This window comes from Drosophila mojavensis, unplaced genomic scaffold (assembly GCF_018153725.1).
Source record: "Drosophila mojavensis isolate 15081-1352.22 unplaced genomic scaffold, ASM1815372v1 contig_19, whole genome shotgun sequence".
NCBI classification, from domain to species: Eukaryota; Metazoa; Arthropoda; class Insecta; order Diptera; family Drosophilidae; genus Drosophila; species Drosophila mojavensis.
The window spans coordinates 2,378,684-2,403,431 of record NW_025318726.1 but is presented as its reverse complement, the minus strand read 5'-3'; the positions used below and the strand labels follow the sequence as shown (position 1 = coordinate 2,403,431).

Below are 24,748 nucleotides of genomic sequence, written 5' to 3'. Positions count from 1 at the left end.
ATTATCACTATTGTATCGCTATTATATCGATAAGTTTGAAATTTCGGATAGTCAAATGCACCATTTTTGAATATACATTTTTACATATTTGTGTTTGGAATTGATACATATATGGAAATGGAAACTTAAGGCTAAAATACACATAACTCAATTCGGTAATAAAGATACTTAACAAAAATGCTTAAATTAACAAAGAAATTGAAAAGCAAACCTTCTTGACTCAACAAATTATAATTTAAAATATTTTCTCAACAGCAGGGCAGCAATGCTTGAATCAAAATCTATGCAGCTCAATAAGAAGACATATAAAATATGAGATATATGACAATTTTCGCTTTGTATAATGTTACAAAATTCCTAAACAACGACATATGGCAAAATTTATTCATTATTTGTTTGATGACCACCAAAAATAAAATTAATTTAAAGATTTGTTTTAGGAAACTACAATAAATGTCTTATCTGTATATAATATTAAATTTAACGCGAAGGCCTCAGTACCCGGTGAACATTTTGGTTTTATTTTTTATTTATTAATAATTAAATATATTTACTATGCAACGACGTTAAGAAATTGAATCAAAAAGAAAATCATGAAATGACAAAACAAAAGTAATTTAATAATATTTATATCTGGTCATCCAAAGAGGCTATGCCGTAAATGTTAGCGTTAAAATATAAGTATTTTTATATAATTTTTGATTATTTATATAACGAAATACTATTAAAAACTAAAAAAAAAAAATTCCTAGACTCCGTTCTGGGTAAAAAAAATATGTTTCATTTCGCATGGTTCACAATTCGAAAGTACTAATAACTTGGATATATCGTGTACAATTATTCTCCTATTTATCGATATATGTGAATATCGTATATAAGTGTGATCTCGGAATTTTTGTGGCATCCCTATTTATAGTTACATTTTCTAAGCTGAAATGAAAATTGAGAGAGAACTGTATTTCGTATAGTTAAAGAAATTTACAATGGTTTCTATGCAATTTGTGTTGCAACCGCTTCCAGGGACTGATGAACAATTCATTGAAAGGTAAATCACTTTATTAATATTAATAAATAAATTAGTGCATTCATATGTACATAGTATTGATCATCCGCACATGTTAGACACATGTACATATCTATTAAACTCTAAAATATATATGTATATGAAAAACGTACATGTACGTACATGTACGTACATTTATTAGACAATATTGGCCTTTAATAAGTGTTCTATTATATGTCTGCATTCGAGTTTAAAGTATTACACATTTATACATAATCATCTTTGTGTGCAGATATAATATTTCCATACACATGCATGCATATATATAATTTATATGCATATTGGCATATAAAGATATATATATATATATATATATATATATATGTACATGTATATCTACGGGCCATAGGCAACAAATTGTGTATGTCTACGTTTGTAATACAGAGGTACTTCTTAATTGTTGCATTCTTATATTCAGCATACATATTCAAAAATGTCATTAAACGGGAAAATAAATGCAATCAAAAATTGTGTTCGGGCATTTTACTACAAAGGACTTGTGTGTGTACTTATACACCTATAAACTGCTTCCCTACAACATCTAAAGTGTTGAATTACCTATTGTGTGTGTTGTTTTTTTTTTTTTTTTTTTTATAAGAACATAAAGTTGCAAAAATTAGCTGAGCATTATACTAATGTTATTTTTGTCGGCATTTTTTTTCTCGAATGTGAAAGACAACTCTAGACAAAAAATATGCGCCATGTCTGTGGAATTCACGTGAATCACTGTAGGGTTTCCAGAACCTTACATATTTTAGATTTATAATCGTGTTTACTTATGAACGCAAAGAGGTTTAAATTTTAATATGACGATTGCACTATATCTTTAATAATATGTCTGTTGTACTTACGTGCAATACTGCAAGGTATCCAAAGCATTACATATTTTTAATTTTTCCTGTGAACCTAAATAAGTTAAGGTTTTAATGTAAGAATTGCACGATATGTTTAATAATACATATTTAATTTCCGTAAAATTTTTCATTAATTCAATTTAGAATACGAGAAGTCTCTGATAAAGTAAATCGATTCGGTTCCGGTACTCATAGAATATTTGAGCAATTGAAAATACCTGTAAGGGAGGTGGTAATTGGACCTAACCATATTGGAGTGCTTTTAGAAGATGGAAAAGCATTTCGGGTCGCCTTCTCCATAAATTCTGAAAAACTCGATTTGACCAAATCTGACAATAAATGGTAAATAATCCAATAATAATTTACTCGCAAGAATAATATTGGTAATGCTTCCTTAAAGTGCGCCTTCTGGTGGAGTAGCGGCAACAAATGCACCAAAGGCACCATCGTCCTCTCGGCCTATGGCTCGCTCTCGTGCACGGCTGCTTCGAGCAACAGGTAGGACAAGCTCAAGTGGTCAAGGCTCTGGATCAAGAAGTACAGGGGTAATAATTGGGGGCAGCTCGTCTAATCGACCCCTTGTAACGGTACCAGCCACATATGTGCCTGAAGAGCTTATTTCTCAAGCTGAAGTCGTATTGCAAGGGAAAAGTAGGAATCTCATTATTAGAGAACTTCAGGTTTGTTATCTCAAAGAAAGTACTTAATATTATTGCAAATATTCTTATATCCCGCTCTTTAAATTGTAGCGCACAAACCTTGACGTTAATTTAGCCGTGAACAATTTGCTTTCACGCGATGACGAGGAAGCTGAAGATACAGAAGAGGGAGGAGACAACTATGTGCCAGAGGATCTAATTTCATTATTAGATAATGGTTTTTCGGGTGACAATAATAGCGTCATTATTGATCCATCGGATGGACTTTTCTCAGAAGAAATATTTAGTAATTATTCAAGCATAAGAAAGTAAGTATTACCAGAACATTTAATAATATAGATGCCTATACTAAAAAAGGAATATCAAAACAAATTTAAATTACCTTTATCCTAGAAGTCCTAACCTACCCAGACCCCAGACCATTAAATAATATTTTGTTTTTATCGTATGCAGCCAATAATTGAAAATATTACAAACGTTTTGTCTGCTGTAACTTAGAGCCTTAAGCCGGCCATCTTAATATTAGCATACTTATAAAATCGTTTATTTTGTAGTCTTCTTTTTGATCGGATTCGTAGTGAACGGAACAGTGCCAGTTCAAGTGGCACAGATAATAATCAGTCCAATCGAACATCGGCTTCGTCTAGCGGTGTCATAGCAGGAAGTGCCAGCCTATCAGCTCAGATATCCTCGGCTAATGCTGATCGCGAAGCGTTTAGCCGATGGCGTGATCGTCAATACTACGGCCCACGTCGCTGGATAAGTAAGGATGATTACACATGGGATAAAGATACAGGTAAATATTCGACTAAAAATTAAATTGAAAAAAAAACCTACAATATTAAAATTTTATGTAGATCCAAAAAAAAAGGAACCGTCTTCCATACCTTCCCCGATATGGATATCAGAAGAACTACAACCTTGGCCCGACAAACCATCAACACGTTTTAAGACTATTGGAGCATTGTACTCTGAGTTTATTGCTCTGTCGGAAAATGGAGAACTGCATCAGTGGCGCTGGTCAGACTTGGAGCCGTACAAATCAGATGTAAGTACGGCATTTTATAAAAATTCAGCTGTGAATTTCGTATTTCGAATTTCAACCACTTAAGTAGGAATTCAAATTCTGCTGAATAGTGTTTTCTATCATGAGAAAAGTAGAGCGCAGATTTTGGACTCATTTTTAGAAATACATATGTATAACTATATGAGATCAATCAGATATAAGATCTGCTTATAACCAAGTTAATGGTTGTTTTTATTGGAATGCTTTATTAGATATATCGGAAAGTAAAACCTATTTTAATGCTTAAATCAACGTTTTATTGACTTTTTACAGACTGACAACGTTTATCATCCAAAGACCATGGCCCTTAACATTGGAGAAAAGGTGGAGCTAATATCAGCAAATTTCATTAGATGCTCCGTAGTGACTGAATCGAATCGAGTCGCTACTTGGATGGACGAACAGCTGGGATATCTTGGTGCTAAATTGGAGCATGCTGCTACCGCTTTTAATGAATTCAGCATGGACCCTATTGCAACAATACACGTTTGCTCACTATACACAGCAGTTAGGACCGAAAACAATAATATTTATTGGTGGGGAGTTCTTCCTTTCGATCAACGCCGCTACTTGTGGGATAAATTTCGAACAAAAAATAAGAAACCATTTAAAATGGTTGTCGCAGATATCAACGTAGGATCACAAGTGGTTATGAAGAAGTGTCCTATATACCAAACTGGCTCTATTGGCTTCACGTGCACCAATGGAGTGCCCAAAGTTGGACAGCTGTTAAACTCTGTGTGGGATTTCGCAGACGTTTGTCGCATGAAGATCTTAAATGTGGGCTCAGCTTCGGTGTCTGATAAGGCGCAGACTCTGGGAACGATTTCAAATGTCCATAGCGCTATTGCTGACAAGGATAGTTCCAAGACCACTCCCGCACAGCCATCAAGTTCTGGAAAGAGTGGACAAATAAGTTCGACAAGCAAGGAATCTACTGATCGCATCGACATGCCACCTCCACCTTCACCAGCATCTAGCACATGTAGTGATACCGGTAGTGTTACTTCACATAAACGTACCAAAAGAATGACAACTAAAGAAGATGGCAACAGTTGTCAAGAGGGAAGAAAAGACGAGGAGCTATGGCAGCTGAAAGATGTCGTATTCGTTGAGGATAAAGTGGGCCCTGTTGGAAAAGTGCTGAAGGTGGATGGGGATTACGTGGCAGTCCGATTCCCACCATTAACTTGCGTCAGTAGCGTTCCCGGACTAAATAGCAAAGATGAAGGAAAGGAGGATGACTGGCAGCAATGCCGCCTATTGCGACGCGAAGATGTCCAAGTTTTTCGAACAGCTGTTTCATCACGTGGACCGGATTGGCTACAAAAACAACCGAAGAAAATAAATATTGGTGCCGATCCCGCAAACGCTCAGCTGCTAACTATTGCTGTAGATACCCGTGGCATTCATGTGATTAAGAAGCTGTTCGGCAAGATACATTACAGTCTCTATAACCTGTACAACAGCAAGCAAGAACAAAACTGCCAATTCCCCACAGACTCTGCGTCATTTATAGGAGCGTCTGCCAACAACATTACAATGGCCTGCAATAATGATTGCAATGGCAACAGCAGTACGATTGTCCTGAGGGATGGCAACGGAGCGCTCTATCCACTGGCTAAAGACTGTCTTGGTTCCATAAAGGATCCCCAGTGGTTTGACTTACCACCTGTTAAATCGATTACTATGGCTACAATATCGCTACCGCCGTCAGCATCTTGCATCAATCTTAAGTCGAAAGTATGCATGACCGCTTTGCTTTTCGAAACACAGAAGTTTATGCCACACATACTGCGGTGCGATGTAAAGAACTGCATAGCTCTGCTGATGCGTCTCGAAAAGGAAGACCGCAAAGATATTCTTTCGGTTGTGGAAGAGCGTTGCGATGGTAATCGTAACATATTCCATGCCTGCGTTATCATGTGCGCACCCACATCAAACAAGGACTCACAAAACTTATCAGATTTCAACACTATTAGCTCCGATAAGAAGCCTGTCGCTTCTGGAGTTTCCATGCCACGTGCAGGACCTTCCTTGTCATATGGCACCGCATTTGGCAATGGAAGCAGCTTTAGCGAGAGCTCGAGCTTCGCTACAGTGCCTGGCATGGGCTCATCTTCAGCTTCTGCTTCATTAAGCAGGGAGAATCGAATAAGTCTGCGTGACATGATGAATCGACTGATCAACACCGAACAATCGGAGCAGAATCAAAATCACAGTCAGCAAGCAACGAGTGCAGGCGAAGATCATGCCTATGTTCCAATACCCTGGGCCCTTGACCCAGGGACAGCTAGCAACCTTAGCACAACCGGAGCTCAAAACGCGGCGGATACATCTGATGAAGATGTTTCCAAAGTGCTGCCTTCGTCATCTCAAAACATTGCGTCAAGCAGCAAATTGGGATCTCCAAACTATACATTCGACCTATTACAACGACGCGAGCAAGCCATTCTGATCCTTCAGCACATGTGCGCTAGTGTGGCACTGCGCCCTTACCTTTACCAAATGTTGAGCGCAAAGGATGCTCAGGGCCAAACTCCCTTTATGCTGGCCGTTTCATGTCGCGCCTACGAAGCTGGTATTATAATACTAAATACCATTCTCAGTGTTTCTGAGCAGGACACCCATCTGAAGGAGGCGATGATATTCCCCAGTGGGTCGCCGGCTGATCAGTCCCCTCTACACGTCATATGCTATAACGACACGTGCTCCTTCACCTGGACAGGTGCAGATCATATTAACCAAAATATATTTGAGTGCAAAACGTGCGGCCTAACTGGCTCTTTATGCTGCTGCACCGAATGCGCACGCGTTTGCCATAAGGGCCACGACTGTAAGCTTAAACGCACTGCACCAACGGCCTACTGCGACTGCTGGGAAAAATGCAAATGTAAGGCACTAATCGCAGGAAACCTTACCAAGCGCTTTGCGCTGCTCTGCAAGCTCGTTTCGTGCACTGATTTGGTTACCAAATTCAACTCAAAGGGAGAGTCCATATTGCTGTTCCTCATTCAAACGGTCGGACGGCAGATAGTTGAGCAAAGGCAATACCGCTTCAATGTAAGGGTCCGTAATGTGGGCAACACGGGAAATGCCAGTGGAAGCAGCACTGTTATCACCAATCGAAAATCTTCTTCGCTGGACATGGATAGCGACATGCCAGACCATGATCTGGAGCCGCCTAAATTTGCTAGGAAAGCTCTTGAGCGTCTTTTGATCGACTGGCAAGCGGTGCGCTCCATGATTATGAGCGGCGCAGATAGAAACGAAACAAATCTAAATCCACACGGTAACAGCAGCGAGGGAGGTAACTCTGAAAGCTTCAATGTTTTCATGCAATCTCAGCATGGCTCCACACTGCTCGACAAGTTCACGCACAGCCTGATAGTAAAATGCACAAGCGACCATCTGGATACTCTGCTGCTGACTCTTGTACGAGAACTGCAGAATTTCGCTGTCCCTGGCCGTTGCAAAGAAGCTGAGGAAGTAGCGAGACGTTTTGTGCGGTCTGTGGCGCGTGTATTTGTTATCTTCAATTTGGAGAAACAGCCAAACCCAGAGAAACGAAAGAGTCACACTTCGTGCAACAAATACGTTCAGAGTTGCGTGAAGGTGTTTCAGACACTTCACAAAATATCAATTGAGGAGCTGTGCGAGGTATCTGAGGCCCTAATTGCACCCGTAAGACTCGGTGTCGTGCGACCTACTGCTCCATTTACAATGTCTTCATCTAATCTGGATGTAAGTTCCCTTTATTGAGACACCGTCAATTTATCCACTGATCCTAACACTCAAATTGTTTTCTAGAACTCGGATGACTTGTTCAGTGTTGAGCCACTGGCGCCTTCCAATGTTGAAGCATCCGCTGAACAGATTGTCGTGCACGATGCCATCAATGTACAAAACCCCAACTTCAATGTGCAACAAAATTATGATGTGGTTGCAATGGACAGTAAGTATATATATATTTAATAACAAATGGATATATATTTATAACGACAAATTGTTTCTTAGGTCTTCGAGATCCATCGGAATCCGAAGAAATTCCCAATCGAGAATCTAATCTGAGCAACCATGACGATGACTTGATAGAGAATCAGCGCAATGAAGAAGGCATGCAGGATGATGAGAGTGATAACGATTTCACATTCAATGATGCTGAAACCGAATCTGATTCCGATGACAACCAGAGCAATCAAGACGCACAAAGGAGCGTGCAAACTGGAGCAACTGTTGGCTCGGAAACAGGTAAAATACGCTTTGAATCTATTTTCATTCCATACGTATGAAAATAGGTTTATTATGTATATTCTAATAGTACTCAAATAGACGTATTTGCAATCTTGAAGCTCTGTTCGCGAAATTAACCAAAAAGAAATTATCAATCGCTTTTGCTCTGAGCAAATGTCTGTAGTTCTTTCCTGTTCGAGTCTCTTTTAACGAAAATCATTTAGCAAGTAATACGATTTACGTTCGTTACGTACGTTAATTATACATACCAATACTAAGACTAACATTTAACTCTGCCAAACGGGAGGGGACAACTCAGAGCGGAAATAACTAAAAGGAGTTTCTGCCCGAACGCGAATGAACTCGTTAAAGGACCGATGCATTCGATTACTCTCTGACTTTTTTTTTAGAGTGGCACACTTATGTGCAGACATCGAAAACCTACATAATGATATATGATATCAGGGTGAAATCGGTACCTATGGCAGAGCCAATTTCTTTTACAAAATGTATTTTTCGACTTGAAGAGAGAACATAATTATAGAAGGAAATATGCTTAACTAATCTCATTTATTTTTATTGTATTGTATTGTATTTTATACAAGTAAACTGTCATTAATTAAATAATTTCTTTGTAGACATTGGTGTTCTATTTTTGGAAGATGAATCTGGGGACTCCTCGGCTCAAGAAGAAGACGGCTCTGAGGATGGCGAATCGGACGACCAATCTGATGAATTTAGTTTCAACGATCAGCAACTTGAGCGTCGAAACGTTAATCCTAATTCACGCAACGATCTCACTCCACAAACAATGCAATGGGCCATCAGAAGCCGTGATAATACTCGCTCCTCTGTGCGCGTCCCAACTGGTTCCAATTTAGTTTTTATTGATCCCATGGCGTTGCGTCGCTCTGCTGTGCCAGCCAGCACAGCTGTCAATACGCCAACTGCCGAGTCTCACACAATGGCCACGACTGCAAGCAATTTGGGCCGCGCTTTTGGTATTACTATACGACAAATATCAGAGCTTTTAGCTATTATGTCTTACAATATGACGAACGATATTGAGACTTCATTGAAGATTCGAATTGAGGAAGCGGTTGCCGTTCAAGTGAGTATCACATATATGATGATGACGGATAATGTCTATTATAGTTATCATAAATATTTATAATCAATAACTCTAATTATTATGCACAGGCTTTTGTTGAAAAAAGATTGAAGCCAACATGGGACTGGATGTTCACTGTTATGGATGGAACAGAGGCGCAGTTGAAGTTCGGCGCATATTTGACTAACTACACTGATCCAAATCATCCACTGCATCCGCTCAATCTTAGCGCACAAGCAACTACAAGCCAAGCTTCCACTTCGACTTCTACAAATGTTGGTGTAAATGTAATTGGTGAGTACAAGTTGAGATTATAGCTGAAACATTTTATAATTACCATTTCATTTGTAGGGTCAAGTTCTCGACGTGATTTCTTCACATATTGCCTGTCATTGATGCGTGCGCATACTTCAGAGCATCGAGATGCACTTCCCGTATTGGATATAACTGCGTTGCGCCACATTTCGTATGTGCTTGATGCATTCGTTTATTATATGCGCAATGATACCAGCTTTTATGATAAAAACGATATATCCGGACGAGTAAACAATTTATCAAACTGTATGGAAACAGATGACACGGATGATGAATTGAGCAACATTGAAAGCTCGAATGCCGATAGGCAATGTTCTGGCAACGCATCGGCTAACACGAATATTCGCAAATACGCATTCTTTACCAGGTCTGATTCGACCCTAAGTCTGGGTTGCTCTGCTCCGGACGGGTTTGACTTACCACTTGATATGGCCATGCCACTAGCAGATAAGCCACACCTTCTGCAACCAAATTCAAAACGCCAGGAACTGTTTGCCAATCTACCATTGCACGCAGTACCTACTGCTAAAAACAACACAGACAAAAGTAATACTTCCCATCAGGGATCTATTGACCAACCTCCAACTAGGTTAGGCTTCTCAAATTTTATGAAAGCTGATACGCCAGCAAATGAGAATGATGTCAGCCAGCGCATAACAGAATCTGAAAATAATGTTGAAACTATCGAAGTAAAAGAAGACAGCAGATCTTATAAGGACGACGACACTGGAGATTCAAATATTTACGTTCAGCTAAAGAAAAAACAGTGCTTGGATGATTCAAAATCACATAAAGGGTCTGAAGGTAAGTTTCCTTCTTCTGTTATATAATTATTATTATGCTTAATATGAAACTTTCACTTGTGTTCAATAGCTGCTAATTCGTACTCTAAAGATCATATTGATTCAGAGGATGTACAAATGATCGATGTTTCGGCGGGACCTAGTACATCAGCAGATATTTTAATAACAACTCGTCCAGAAGTTATTATTGCACCAAGCCAAAGTCGCATCAGGGATGAGGTGTCACCAATACAGAGCTCTTTATCAGTATCAGCAGTTCGTAGTGTTATTGTTCGAGCTGGAACATCGAATCTGAAGCTTGAATCCGACGACAATAGCTTACCCGAATGCAAAAACTCAACCGCTACTTCCACACCACACCATCTTAAATGTGATAATTGCCGGGAGAAGCTGCCATCGCAGACTGTTATGTTTCCCATCCGTGGCTCTTTGTTTTACAAGAGTAGCTCTTCTGAGTTGCCATCATGGAACTTCCTGCTGAGTCGGTGGAAATTGGCTCTTGATCTTTTCGGACGTGTTTTCATGGATGACGTGGGTATGGAACACGGATCTGTATTGCCAGAATTGAGAGGTTTCCCAGTGAAGGAAATGCGCTTTAGACGACATATGGAAAAACTGCGCAATGGACAACAGCGAGACTTAGTCCTCTGTAAGCTTGAGCGAAATAGGGAAAGCCTAATAATCCAAACCTTTAAGGAACTAAATGCTCAATTCGGCACACAAAATCGACGAGCTCAGCCACCTATAACATTTAACAGAGTTAAGGTGACATTTAAGGATGAGCCCGGTGAAGGTTCAGGAGTTGCTCGCAGTTTTTACACTTCCATTTCGGAAGCATTGCTCGCAAGCGCAAAAATGCCAAATCTCGATTCTGTGCAAGTGGGTGGTACACACAGCAAATATGGAGTACCTTTCTCGAGTATACTACGCAGCCGAACCGTATCCGGTTCAAGTCGTGATCCCCCCACATTGCAGCGACGTGGAACCGGCAGCAAAATATTGTGGCGTACAGCTCGAGAACGAAAAACATTAAATGTAGATGCTAGACCATATACTCCATCGTCTAGTGCAGGTAAAAATGCGACTTAAGAGAATTTTTATATACATTCTTTAATTCACTGTTTATTTAGATAATAACACGGCTGAGGGCTCGAACGACCATTTATCAGTTCACCTACAACAACTTGGCGAGCGTCTGTATCCCAAAGTAAGTAAATGATTGAGTAATCTTTAAATCAAAGCTATAATTTAAATATGTTTTCTAGATCCACTCAATAAACTCGGTGCACGCTGCAAAAATAACTGGCATGCTACTGGAAATACCCACTCCGCAGCTTCTATCAGTTCTGTCTTCTGATGAAACACTTCGGCAAAAAGTTAACGAGGCGGTTGAGATAATTAACTTTAAACTGAAATCGGAAATAAACATGCAGAACCAACAGAAAAAATCGCCATCTGCTGCAACTGAACCGATAGAAGACGATAATGAGCCATTATTTTACTCTCCGGGTAAACGTGGCTTTTATACTCCACGACAGGGTCTTGCGTCATTCGAACGTATTAATGCATTTAGAAATATTGGCAGGTTAGATCACAATTAATTTTGTTAGATATATGGGTTTATAATCTATTTATTTTATGCTGTTTTTAGACTTATTGGGCTTTGCCTTTTGCAAAATGAATTGCTCCCACTGTTCCTTCAAAGACATGTATTAAAATATGTGCTTGGTCGAAAAATTAAATTTCATGACCTCGCATTTTTTGATCCAGCCTTGTATGAATCATTTAGACAGATCATACAAAACGCCCAAACAAAGGAAGGAGAAGAAACCATCAACCGAATGGAGCTTACTTTTGTGTAAGTATCCAGTGGACCTTAATCTATAATTAATATACACGTATTAAAATTATGTTTTTCTATTTACCATAGCATTGATCTGATGAAAGAAGAAGGTTGTGGCAACCGTGAATTGATACCTGGCGGACGTGATATACCCGTAACGTCGAGTAACATACTTGAATATATTAGACGTTATACTGAATATAGGCTCATTAAGTCACAAGAGAAGGCTCTTGAGGTTAGACATACAAAACTCATTCTATTTCTGAATTCATTAACATATGTGTTTACAGGCTTTAAAGGATGGTATTTTTGATGTTTTACCGGACAACTGCATGAATAGCTTGACTGCGGAGGATCTACGTTTACTCTTGAATGGTGTCGGGGATATCAATGTTTCAACACTAATTTCATATACAACATTTAATGACGAATCGAGTGAAGGCCCTGACAAGCTATTGAAATTCAAAAGATGGTTCTGGAGTATTGTTGAGAAAATGAATACGCTAGAGCGCCAAGATCTGGTATGTTAATTAATTAATGTTAATTATCTTAGAAGATATTTGCTTAATTTATGGTTATTCCAGGTATATTTCTGGACAGGATCACCAGCTTTGCCAGCCTCAGAGGAAGGCTTCCAGCCCCTACCATCTGTCACTATTCGACCAGCAGATGACTCTCATCTTCCTACTGCAAACACTTGTATATCCCGACTGTATATTCCTCTCTATTCCAGCAAATCAATTTTACGTAGTAAAATGCTGATGGCCATTAAATCCAAAAATTTTGGATTCGTTTAAGCAAATAATTACCAATTTCTGGTTTACGTTATTTTTGCCGTATGTTTGCTTATGCGAATTGTTCTTATTTTTTTGGTATTTGATAAAAATTTTTAAATATGACTATTCCACATTTGTAACCAACCACACATATGTATGTATCTCCATTCCTTCAATTTGGTTCTGACATTATAAATATTGCAATAGTTCTGGTTTAAGATAACGTCTTTGAAGAGGAATTCATAAGGTCATTCATTCCTTCATACAGTTCGACTGGATAACAAACACTAAGGAAATGTTAAAATGAACAAAGATTAAGATGTAGGAGTTAGGTCAAGTTTGCTTTTATTATTACATTTATTTAAATGTAGGAAATGTAATAAACTACAATATATAAATATGTATATTAACCAGGGAATAAATCTATAATGGTAACCTAAATAAAAAAATTAACAAAAGTGTTTTATTTAAAAGCTTTTGGTGTATAAGTATAGTATGTCTATTACTTTTATTTTGTCACTTGTTATCAGATACGTGTAGACATGGGAATTTCCTAGAAACATGTCAACCTGAACAATACGCATATAGCAAGTAGTCCAACTTACATTACTACATTCGTTAACCAACAGTGAAACAAGCACTCAGTTATATCAGTGCGGGTCATGAATTACACATTCATGTCTGGCTGCAGTTGTTACACATTTTGTTGGTAACTTATCAGATGAGCGCAGTTATAAAACAAGTAAAATATTCTGCAATTAACGTACCTGGCTTGGATTCACCCAGTTTGTAACGCAGATTCCATTTTTATTGAGCTTTTCAAGAAATCATCTGACCTAGATTTTAATCAAACTTTTTGTATATTCAACAACAGATCCCCCAGGCAATATATTAGTTTCTTTTATTTTCAAAATGTAAGATTTTGATGGTTTTGTACTATTACTTTGAAATCAAAAAATTGTAATCACATATAAGAGGCATGGTAGCTTCAAAGCTTAATACTTTTCAGCATTTAAAAATATTGTGTAATCCAATTCCTAGGGTACTTTTTCCATATTCCAACTTACAAATCTTTGCATAAAGCAATGGTGAAAACTAATGTACTCACATCGTATTATATCTGCCTTCTGCAAGTAGACATATATAATGAACCGTTATTAAAGACCCTTGGTAGAAAAAAAATAAATTTTCTAAAAATTATAGTAATAGTTGTAAAATCCAGTCTACTATTGAAGGGCAGCAGAAAGAAATATTTGCATCCTGGCTTTGACCTACATTTGGGAAAATCTATTATGCCCAGAAGAGCTAATCGAATAGAGTCTAGATTCATGATCGTGATTATATTTCCTTCAAATCGTCTATCGCGAAACGAATCGTCTATGCGAGCCCCTAGCTAGATGTCTGTTTATGGTAATCATGAACATAAATATGCACAAGACTTCTTTTGCCAGCCGCATACTTTTGAGCAGCTGCAGTCGTTGCACTCCTGGGATATGCGCGCAGGGTATAAAGAGCGCAAATTAAAACGAATATATAATACAATGGAGCTTTTTCTTTTCTTTTGAGGCATAGTTGAAATATTTACGTTTTTCAATTAAGACTAATTTGTTCTACAAATTGGATAGTGAAAGTTTTGTAACTCGCGACAATTCCAAAAGAGTTCGAAGCGGCTACTGCACGTATCGAGCAATCTGACAAACACGTAGCGGGTATGCAGCGCTTTCTTGCATACTTAAGTGAGTCCGCACCGAAAACGAAATAATCATTTATACATGCCAATCCCTCAATTGCATGTATGTGTGTGTGTGTGCAGTATCGACCCCAAACTCTTACATCCGTGGTTTAAAACATACTACTCGCCATACGCAACGTTCATTTCAGTTTTGGTTACGACTCCACGCATTTCTTGGCTCTCAGTGCACAAAAAATTAAAAATGAAACGGAATTTCGTGATATTATTCGGGTTTGTGCTGTGCACAGGTGCATGGGATATATCCGCAGGGCAGGACACCTATACGGATGCATTGCAAAACTCACATAACACAGATCATGGTGTGTGAATCTTAGATAACTATGCCTAAAACAAACATTTTTAGAAAACACGAAAACGGTGAACTGTTTAAAAAACAAAAGTGAAAATCCCTTCTCTCCTCTCCTTCAGCTCAATTGTGGTTGAAAGTGAAATTGATGTATGAAAGTGCATTTGAAGTATCATAAAATGGTTTTAAACGACTTTCCATTATATGAATCAATGCTTACCGAAAATATGAAGGCTGATTAGACATATATCAAGGAGGAGGCCTAGGTCTAATACTACGATGTGCTTTGAAACAAGTTTATGTGAAAATAACATACATATACTATACATAAAACATATTTACTATTTTAAGTGTTCTTTATTTATTTGTTCGTTCTTTAATCATGATGAGCACGAATTAATCCTTCGTTTTAACGAAATGATATTGGTATTATACAATTTACATTTCATACTTTATACGGACTAATTTTTATATATTTGAAATATATGCTAATCTATTGTGTTTCCAATTTTTTCATAGATGGTCTTGGCGGAGGCTATCAGTATAACCCGCCACCAGATAATAGCTATTTGCCCCCAGATAATAGCTATTTGCCTCCAGCGCCAACACCGGCTCCAGTCTATGGTCCTCCGCCCGTCCCATTCTACAACTCCCCCCCGCCAGTGTACTATAAGCCCGCTCATCCTATACCATATCAGGCGCACGATTCAATTTTAGCAAAGCTTAAGTCTAAAATAAGTCTGCTAACTCTCGGCAAGATCGTCTTGAAACTCTTAATATTCAAGAAAATAGTCAAATTTATCGGCATCATTTGCTTGCTACTCGTTTTGCCCAAGCTGAAGCATATGTTCACCGATAATATGTCTATGGAAGACGAAATTAACAGCAAGCACGTGGAAACGGATAAGGGTAAGGCTTAAGGAATGAGAGTTCATTTAAATATACCTTTTAATAAATATCTTATTTCCAGAAAAACTTCAAAAACATATTGATAGTGTGTATGATTTTATAATGAGCTCCATTCAAGCCTTTGAGGAAGAAACTACATAACAGTTTGATAATAGTTTTAGATTTGTATCTGCAAGAGTATTATTTATTTATTTATTGTAAATTTGTTTTGTTTTTAAAAATGAAGTGCCTATTTATGTAAACAAATAAAAAAATTCAAGTTAAAATCTTATCTCGGGAATATTTTTTTCCTGCTTCAAGGGATCTATGTAACTAGAAGACCATTAAAAACCCAATCAAAATATCAAGACATAAAATATATAAACGTATTGTACGACAAAAATTTTATTAAACACAAAAAAAAAACACATGTAACAGATGTAGTTCAAGACAAATTGGTTGAAATAATACTTAATTTCTGTGAAATGAATGTTAATTTGTATGATGATTTTAATAATCATTTCGCCGATTTTAACGAATTAATTCTGTCAATATTTATATTTAAATTCCATGCGGAACAAGTATTGTATATTGACCTGTGCAATGTCATACACAATAAACTCATTGTACAACAACGAAGACTTTAACTTATCATCGGTGATGGGCTTTCCCAGAGGTATTTCAACTCCATCATCTCGAAAATGCGACTCTTTGGGATCGGGCATCGTGCGCCCATGGCCAAAGCAGCTGTGTTTGCCCTTGGGCAGCTCGGTTACATACTTGGCAGCCGTACATTCCATCATGTCGCCCAAGGCCACTTCGGACAGCATCATAAGACCTGTAGAGTTCTGCTGACTGGTGCAACAATAATTGGCCGACTTGGACACCATATCTGCAAAATAAATACCCTTGCCAAACATATAGCCTGTTGGTGGGGCTTCGGGTGGCGCAATTTTCAAGCCGTGAGACAAAATTCCCACAAAGTTTGTCAGACGCGAACCGTGCCAAAGCAATTTTCGATTATGTAGCTTCTTGAATGGCTTATAGCGACGAGCTTCACCTTGACGGGCTACCTTAAAGACGTCAATTATTTCCAGCTCGTATGAACTATGAGTAGATGCATGCGTATTCTGCACGTAATTTTTGAGTAGCTTAAACTCGTCGCTCTTTTTATCGATCGGCTCCAGTTGTGTTTTCAACTTTTCGTAATGCTTGTCTAATGGATTCTTTTCCTCCGAAGTATCTTCGTGCTTTATTAAATTGTAAGCAATCTCAATCTCAGACAACGAATCCAACATTTGCCTTAAACTCTCCACCTGCTCTATGGTTTCAATCAACGGTGGCGCATGGACTCCGAAGCTGTGAGGAATCAATGTGTAGAACCGATTAGTGGCATCAATAAATCTAGCATTGGACCCGCTTTGCTGAATCAACTCGTAAATTTCATTGACAACAGTATACGCTGACTGAATTTGCTTCAAGCTCAGTTTGCCCAATGGCATTTTTTCCATATCTATGTGAAATTCCATCATTGTTTTCTTCATAGTGTCGACATCGAATATAAGCTGTACTAATTTCTGAACCGCAGGATCCAGTTTAGATGGAATATTATCAAACTTCGATTGTTTTGATTCATCACCCGCATCGTATTGAACATCAATCGGATACATTCGACCCGGCATTTTGACAAAATTATTCCTGTTCCTAAAATCATTGCCTGTCTTATCTGCATACACATCGAAAAAGCATTGCTTAGCATCGATTAGTGAATGGAAATCCTCCAGTTTTGAGTTGCCAATGGTTGTGCCAATACGACCCCAAGACCGATAGACCCAATACCTATATATAACAATTAGGAAAGGTATTTTAGATACTTGTCTTGTAATGCAATAATTCAATAACTTACTTATTTTTCGTGTCGGCTTCCAAAAGTTGTAGTTTATAAAACGAATTTTTGTTTCGTTGTATGTCTGTTAAGCCAAGTACAACGTTATATTTATCGTCGCCTTTGACATAGACGTGCGCAACATTTTCCAGACCACTCCCGGGGTCAACTACCAGTCCATTCTTCATTTTAAGAGTAACCGACTTTGGTACCGACTTTGTGTAAATACTCTTTGACTTCGAGCTCTTTATTTCATCTTGAGGCAATCGAGCGGCTGGATCTGTTCCCCAGTCACAAAGGGTCATACTGCTTATAAAGTTGAGAGCGCCACTGCTGTCAGACTCGACGCAATCAAGGTACTTCATAGGAACTATGTGTATGCCAAGCTCCTTCGCTTTAGTTATACGAGAGCTCAACTTCTTTACTTCTTTTTCTGTGGAAATCACAGCAATGGTGCCGTCTGTGATCTTGCTGTCACACTTTCCTCCCAGCTTAGCAATTCGTTTTTTAATTTCCTCCTCTTCTTCCTTTAAGCCCACAACTGAGAATTTAAAGTTATATAGCGGTGGCTTTTCTCGTTTAACTTTAGGACTGCAATAAACACGAAAGCGATGTTTTCAAAACAAATATTTCAATACAGATGAATCAGACTAAGTATGTCTAATAAATATTCTTTTAAATTACATAAATATATTATGAACTAACTTTACGTAATTGAATGCTTAAAAACGTGCACAGACAAAAATTAAATTAATAAACAAACATACGTTTGTAAAACATGCAAAATTGTAAACATCATAATTGCCTGATTGCTTACCCATCAAGTTCATCTGGATTTTTCTTTATGGCAATGTCCTTAGCAATAGTTGCTGCACTTGGAGGAATGTATTGAATAATACGCGTTTCGGGCTTTTTTTTGTAGGAACTCAAAAAACTATACTCGGACTTCAATTCATCTGGGATTTTGCATGCAGTGCGTTTGGGCTCAGTTAATAGCTGCGTGCATTTGGTCCATTCAGATATATTTCCATTGCAAGAATAACCTGATTTGTTGAATATGAATTGAGTACTCTTGCACTCCGGACAGGGCTTTATAGCGCCAAAGGCCATTAGATCTGCTGCTTGATCTAGCAGCTTTTCCGAGTCACCAGGAATGGGCTCCTGTGTATTATATCTCAATAACTTTTCAATATCGTGCTTTTTCATTTCTTTCTTTATATTATCCCGATATTTAAACAGAACATCATTTTGTTTTTGTAGTTTCTTCATCTTTTCTTTTTCCTCGGCTTCTATATTTGGTTCCAGTTTTGGCTTCTTGACTTCAGGCATATCTTCAGATTTAATCGCTCTGTAAATTATTTATTTTAATACCAATTTCTTCCTAAACTACTAATATATATAATAACAAATAACGGTTTACTCACGGTAGAGTCTTTAAGACTAGTTCCTTATCCTCCTTTTTCAATGACTTATATCCGGGTAGATTTTCACCACTATCAAACCACCCGATATCGGCACGCATTTGGGCAAAGCACTCCAAATGATGCCAAACCTTTTGCCCGCCGTATTTCATTCCAACTTCAGTATCGTAAACGGTTTTTGACACCCTAATTTCGTCCTTGTTTATTTTTAACTCACAGCCACGACAGCCTGCGCGACTTGATTTTGAGTACTCAATACTAAAATCTTTAAGTGCGGCCTGTTCGGCCTTTGAACGTTTGCCCGATTTGCTGGCAACAACTACTGGTCCAGACCCTGAAAACGATGGATTGATTATAACTCTACTGTATCCCAAAACATTGAGTAAACCAACCAATCATTTCCTTAATTTCAGTTTGGTCTGCGAATCGCAAATTTTCAAAGTTCTTAATATCCCCCACAGAAGCCGGCTTTTGCTTCTTAAAAAAGCAATCCTTGTGAAACCAATTTGGCGTTTTCCCATCATGAAAGGCGGACTACAAATATGAAGATACAAATTGAAAAGTCAAATAAAATTACAATAGAGACGGAATATATTCACTTAAGCTATTCGATGGCTTGAATGTGTTATATGTATATTAATAATTAATAATGTTATAAGAGCGGCCATTCGAGTTGGATTTGTGTGATCGGCAATATCGCTTTCCCTGTGCGCTCTTCTCATATACTTCTCATGTCATGTGCAGATATGTACCTTAAACAAAGCCTCAAGTTGCCAATAGGATTTTCGGATCCAATAAACTAATTCCGTGCAAATACATATGTAAATATCAAGAATATAACGATTTTACCCTTACTTCGTCAATAAAGATTGTTATTAATTAATAAAACAATCGTCGATCGATCACCTCAAAATCGCAGTCAAATTATTGTTATTAAGTTGCCGGGTATATAGTCGACTAAAAATGTATTGACATGCATCGACATGTCAGTTGCTTGAATTTCGCCATCATTCCTATACGTACTACTACAAATGTAAATCGCTATTGATTCGGTACATAGTTTATCAAATATTGTTGCAATTCCTAACAAGTTAAATAGACTGATTTTATTGTACATTGTTATATTGTCTTAGTGGGTTATTACAAATTGCACTGCCAAACAACTTTACATGCATCAACTTACCTGCACCATCACAGCAATCCTTACAACATCCTTTGGAATGGGAGTTTTGCATCCTTTACAAGAAGCTCGACCTGTTTTTGAATATTCTACCATGTAGGGCAATTCGACATCCATCTTTCAAGTTTATTTTTGAAGTATAAGTAATGTATTTCGCTACAAGCAAATTTAACCGCTAAACCCTCTAATGAAACGCCAACTTTTATATCGATACATTTTATACAAATCTTACATCGATAAAAATAAATGAATGAACATAGTTTTCTTTTGAAACTACGGAATAAAACAATATCATAATATACGAGTATCGTATTGTATATATATTAAATCTTACAAACAAGACAAAATCATAGTTTTTAATATATAAATATATATATAAATTATAGAATATATAAATATATATTTCAAATAATAACATGATACGAATATGAGACTTGGGTTTTTACTTAAAGTAGTTAATGATTTAATTGTGGGTTTCTCAATAATGAGACCTACGTAAAATATATATTTACATATGTATATAGACACCAAAACATTACATACTTCGACAACTTAATTGCGTTACTTATTATTATGATGAGTAGCTACAAGTTAATTATAGAACCATAATTTTCTTACGAACGGTGACATTTTACTTCATAACTGAATTTATTTGTATTTATATTTTATATATTATATATATATATATTATTATTATTATAAAAATAGAATATTAATATAACAACGGCGTTTAATTTATTTTTTAATTCATGGACATTCCCTAATCCTATCATCGCTTAAAACAAATATATCGATGTATTGACTTATCGATGTATTTTTAGTGCAAGTATAAAAATCCAATATTTGGAAATTACTAAAGGGATTAGATTGTGTGTAGAAGTATTTGATTAAGTATTATACGTAATTTACGCAACAGTAAAATGACCGAAATATGTGAACCATTGACCCTGGCCAGAGGTTAGATTATTCTTTGCCCAGAAAATATCCACATTGATTCTAAATATAAATCAATTATTTTTCAGACGTCAAGAGGTCTATAGAGCTATTAGAAAAACTTCAGGCCAGCGGAGACTTTCCCACAACAAAATTGGCTGCACTACAAAAAGTTCTTAATTCTGATTTCTTGAACTCTGTTCGTGAAGTCTATGAACATGTTTATGAAACTGTTGATATACAGGGCTCACACGATGTTAGGGCGTCTGCAACAGCTAAAGCAACTGTGGCTGCCTTTGCTGCCAGCGAAGGCCATGCCCATCCTCGAGTCGTTGAATTGCCTAAAACTGAGGAAGGTATGTAAATAGGTGGTATGTTATCATCAACCAAGAGTTGTATGGATTGTGTAATGTCTTGTGTGTAAAATAATGATAAATTTGGGTGTGTAAATATGTTCACCAAAGATTCCTCATTTAGATGGGGATTGCACCAATTTTTACTAAATGATATAACTATCGTATCATATGTATGTATTAAATATTCGTAAGTCAGAACAAGCTCTGAGAATATGAAATGGAAGGAGAACAATATATATAAATGAGCATTTAAATGTTTTTTCTAATCTATTTTTGTTTCAGGATTGGGCTTCAATGTGATGGGAGGCAAGGAACAGAATTCTCCCATTTATATCTCTCGAATTATCCCAGGCGGTGTTGCTGATAGACATGGAGGATTAAAAAGAGGAGATCAGTTACTTTCCGTTAACGGAGTGGTAAGAAAACTATAACTAAAGAACTTTGCTTAGCTTAAAATATTTGTCAGCAACATACATATCTCTTCAAAGTTAATATGTCGATATTCAGATAAATTAAAAGACTATTATTTTAAATATTGTTTATGGGGGAGACTGACTAGAAGGTTTAGAAGTTTTAGCGTAGAAATAAAAGATGGCAAGTTCATTTGATCATACGATGGTAAAAATAATTTGAATAAATCTACTTTTTGTTCCTTTTATTAAAATTTGGTGTTGCTTAGCAGATACAAATATCCAACTATTTTTCAAGTCCGTTTATGTGTTTAAGTCATCATAAAATAAATAAACCTTTTATATATTTTACATTTCAGTCTGTTGAAGGCGAAAATCACGAGAGAGCGGTTGAATTATTAAAGCAAGCGATTGGCTCCGTAAAGCTTGTTGTACGCTATACGCCTAAAGTTCTTGAAGAAATGGAAATGCGTTTTGACAAACAACGTAATACCCGTCGTCGTCAATAAAATTTATAATTTATGCATTACCTTGACGAATATTACAATATGATTTATGAATCTCATATAAATGATAAAATTCGTTCGGCCATTACGAGAACTAATGCCTATTAATCCAAATGGAGTGAATGGATGTTTACGAGGATTTCTACAACATGGAATGCTTAGTCTTAGGTTATTCGCGTTAGTCTTCGCGAATATTTCGATGTAACGTTTCCCTTTTGAAGTACTTATTTTGGTGCCTAATATTTTATTCGTTGAAATACAAAATGTGGAAAGTATTTATTAAAAACAACTGCCATGCAACAACTCTACGATATTGTGAATCCAAAAACTGTAAGCTTCTCCGAGTTATATCCCGTCAGAAACGTACGCTAGTTACATCTATCTTGAATACTGACTAATGCAAGTAGGCAGAAAAGATTAACTTTTTAATGGAACAAACATTTAAAAATTCAGTGGAATAAAGTTTTTTGGTCAGAGTGCGTACACTGACGTTCCGTAGCGCATAATATCAACACTAAGTAATGCCGCTTACCAAAAGAAAAATGATATCTTCTTAGCGAATTACATATACAATATACTTAAATCGTTAAATAACCTATGTCGTTCAACGTATAACTTTAAATAAGCAAAAGTTTCACTTTTCGATTAAAATATATTATGCAAATACCAATGTCCACGAATCTAGCTAATGTCTCTCGTTTTGTATTGAAAACAATTCCATAATCAATAAACCTACTTTTAATAATCATAAATAAATACATTGCTTTGCTATCAATCGAAGTGATTATCGAATAATATCTAAACTGTATGTATGCACTAATAAGGCTATCAAAGACGCTGTCTTGAATATGAAAACCTTATTGTTACGGCATTGCCTAAACCACAATAGTACAGAATTTTCTGACGCTTCAGTTTACCATACGCTGTGTTCAGAATAAAATCTCTTATGTAAAATTTACGGGATTGTTGATGGAGCGATATTAAATTGTTTTGCCATGTAAATTTTTTTTGTTTTTTGTTTCATTGTCAATGGCTGAAATAATGTCACTAACCATAGAATACATACATATGTATACCGAACAAGTAATGTAAAGTGTTTCTTTTCCAGTGTTAGTGCCCATACTACTTCGTATTTGCTCGGCTCCTCACTTTTAGGTTCGGGCTATGAAAACATGGGAACAAAAAATCATTTCTCTGTGTTCTATGGTTAGTGATAATGTCTTGCTTTAGCGCGTTTGATAAGATCTATGTGTACGTCTATTTAACAAATAGCTTGTCTATACAAATCGACAAGCTAAACAAAAATGGTGTAAGAAGCGCAAAATTCAACATGTACAGCGACATAAGGGTGGCATAGCTGTTTGCAAAATACCACGGTAGTTTAACGAAAAAAAGCTTAAAGTTTCAATACGAATTATAAGAGGTTACAAAAATAGAATTTCAATGTAAAAATTGTGAAAATTTTTACAAATTACCTATTTTTTTTTTTCAAGGAGATCGAATCTTTCTGATTTATCGCGATTGTTGATTTAGCGGCGTACAAATTATCGAGATTTGACTGTATATTATATATAAAGCAAATTCGTTTCAATCAATATGAAGAGAGTTTTACCGAAACAGCATTACAACAACTAGTAGAACTACAAGGAACATCGTAGTAGAGATGTTGGCATCACTTTTTGAACAATATTGCGAATTGTGCCCTATTTTGCCGTATTTTTCACAGTTAAAATAGCGGCTGGAATAGCGGATATTTTCTTACAGAAGTTGTTCTTGAGCTCTTCTGAGGTCGTTGGCATTTTAAGAGAAACCTTTGCTTTTAACAAGAAAGTCAGGTGGCGTTAAATCAGGCGAACGCGGTGGCCTGTCAAAATCGCCATTTATCGACATCAAACGATGAGGAAACAATTGCTTCAAAAATCGATTGTGGCGCGAGCTGTGTGTGAGCATCGTCGTGTGGTGTGATTTCGTTCCGAAATTGTTCGTCATCTTCAGCCATTTCGATGACTCTTTGGGACCATAATACTCCCCGAAACTTGTCCGCAGGCACACTTTTGAATATTTCGTGCAAACGTTTAATGGCGTTCTTAGCAGGCGCACTTTTCACATTATTTTATTTTTTATACGCATGTTAAGTTTTCACAATTGACTTGTTTTGTTCAATGTAAATTTGAACAATTTGGGTAAGTTAGCGTGGCGTATACTGATTAATATGGACCGAAGCTTCCAAAGCTATATGTCGTGAAGCGACCTGACGTCTCTGTCAAAGGATTTAGGGCTGCCAGATGGCTCCCTCGAATATAGACAGAGCTATATTGGATTGATATCAGACAGTTACTAATAAATAAATAGCAAAATATTCCATTGAATATTTTTTAATATTAATAATTTGAATTTTAATATTCTA

The 24,748-nt window shown here is 36.9% G+C and overlaps 4 protein-coding genes and 1 long non-coding RNA gene across 5 annotated transcripts; 4 read left to right on the top strand and 1 right to left on the bottom strand.

Moving 5' to 3' along the window:
- The first annotated feature begins 62 nt into the window (after positions 1-62).
- Positions 63-509, top strand: LOC122756864. The gene is made up of 2 exons (XR_006356724.1): positions 63-155; positions 256-509. It is a non-coding gene; the product is annotated as an uncharacterized LOC122756864 (long non-coding RNA).
- A 374-nt stretch (positions 510-883) lies between these two features.
- Positions 884-12,941, top strand: LOC6572318 (E3 ubiquitin-protein ligase hyd). Its single transcript, XM_001998421.4, has 19 exons — positions 884-1,045; positions 2,062-2,259; positions 2,318-2,597; positions 2,667-2,884; positions 3,131-3,372; positions 3,434-3,624; positions 3,916-7,386; positions 7,453-7,597; positions 7,660-7,893; positions 8,514-8,986; positions 9,076-9,280; positions 9,338-10,105; positions 10,175-11,176; positions 11,235-11,311; positions 11,370-11,689; positions 11,756-11,962; positions 12,035-12,182; positions 12,238-12,468; positions 12,532-12,941. Exons 1-19 carry the CDS (start codon positions 984-986, stop codon positions 12,742-12,744), a joined length of 8,685 nt encoding a protein of 2,894 aa, XP_001998457.2. The 5' UTR covers positions 884-983; the 3' UTR covers positions 12,745-12,941.
- A 332-nt stretch (positions 12,942-13,273) lies between these two features.
- Positions 13,274-15,950, top strand: LOC6572319. Its single transcript, XM_044007632.1, has 2 exons — positions 13,274-15,671; positions 15,733-15,950. Exons 1-2 carry the CDS (start codon positions 15,248-15,250, stop codon positions 15,810-15,812), a joined length of 504 nt encoding a protein of 167 aa, XP_043863567.1. The 5' UTR covers positions 13,274-15,247; the 3' UTR covers positions 15,813-15,950.
- An 87-nt stretch (positions 15,951-16,037) lies between these two features.
- On the bottom strand, positions 16,038-20,354 carry LOC6572320 (poly [ADP-ribose] polymerase). The gene is made up of 6 exons (XM_001998423.4): positions 20,140-20,354; positions 19,349-19,490; positions 18,960-19,290; positions 18,353-18,883; positions 17,557-18,126; positions 16,038-17,489 (listed from the first exon to the last, which is right to left on the bottom strand). The coding sequence occupies exons 1-6, from the start codon at positions 20,251-20,253 to the stop codon at positions 16,199-16,201; spliced, it is 2,979 nt and encodes a 992-aa protein (XP_001998459.1). The 5' UTR covers positions 20,254-20,354; the 3' UTR covers positions 16,038-16,198.
- Positions 20,355-20,953: 599 nt separating this feature from the next.
- LOC6572321 (protein lin-7 homolog C) lies at positions 20,954-23,138 on the top strand. Its single transcript, XM_001998424.4, has 4 exons — positions 20,954-21,093; positions 21,159-21,425; positions 21,708-21,841; positions 22,195-23,138. The coding sequence occupies exons 1-4, from the start codon at positions 21,057-21,059 to the stop codon at positions 22,342-22,344; spliced, it is 588 nt and encodes a 195-aa protein (XP_001998460.1). The 5' UTR covers positions 20,954-21,056; the 3' UTR covers positions 22,345-23,138.
- The last annotated feature ends 1,610 nt before the right edge of the window (positions 23,139-24,748 follow it).

Bases quoted from the DNA above. Each gene is read 5' to 3' on its own strand.
- LOC6572318 (XM_001998421.4), top strand. From the start codon at position 984: ATGGTTTCTATGCAATTTGTGTTGCAACCGCTTCCAGGGACTGATGAA. The intron at 3,625-3,915 runs GTAAGTACGGCA...GACTTTTTACAG, and splicing joins TGGAGCCGTACAAATCAGAT to ACTGACAACGTTTATCATCC. The intron at 8,987-9,075 runs GTGAGTATCACA...TATTATGCACAG, and splicing joins AGGAAGCGGTTGCCGTTCAA to GCTTTTGTTGAAAAAAGATT.
- LOC6572319 (XM_044007632.1), top strand. From the start codon at position 15,248: ATGCTAATCTATTGTGTTTCCAATTTTTTCATAGATGGTCTTGGCGGA. The intron at 15,672-15,732 runs GTAAGGCTTAAG...TCTTATTTCCAG, and splicing joins GCACGTGGAAACGGATAAGG to AAAAACTTCAAAAACATATT.
- LOC6572320 (XM_001998423.4), bottom strand. From the start codon at position 20,253: ATGGATGTCGAATTGCCCTACATGGTAGAATATTCAAAAACAGGTCGA. The intron at 18,884-18,959 runs GTGAGTAAACCG...AATAATTTACAG, and splicing joins CTAGTCTTAAAGACTCTACC to AGCGATTAAATCTGAAGATA. The intron at 18,127-18,352 runs GTAAGCAATCAG...TGTTTATTGCAG, and splicing joins AATCCAGATGAACTTGATGG to TCCTAAAGTTAAACGAGAAA.
- LOC6572321 (XM_001998424.4), top strand. From the start codon at position 21,057: ATGACCGAAATATGTGAACCATTGACCCTGGCCAGAG. The intron at 21,094-21,158 runs GTTAGATTATTC...ATTATTTTTCAG, and splicing joins ACCATTGACCCTGGCCAGAG to ACGTCAAGAGGTCTATAGAG. The intron at 21,842-22,194 runs GTAAGAAAACTA...TTTACATTTCAG, and splicing joins TACTTTCCGTTAACGGAGTG to TCTGTTGAAGGCGAAAATCA.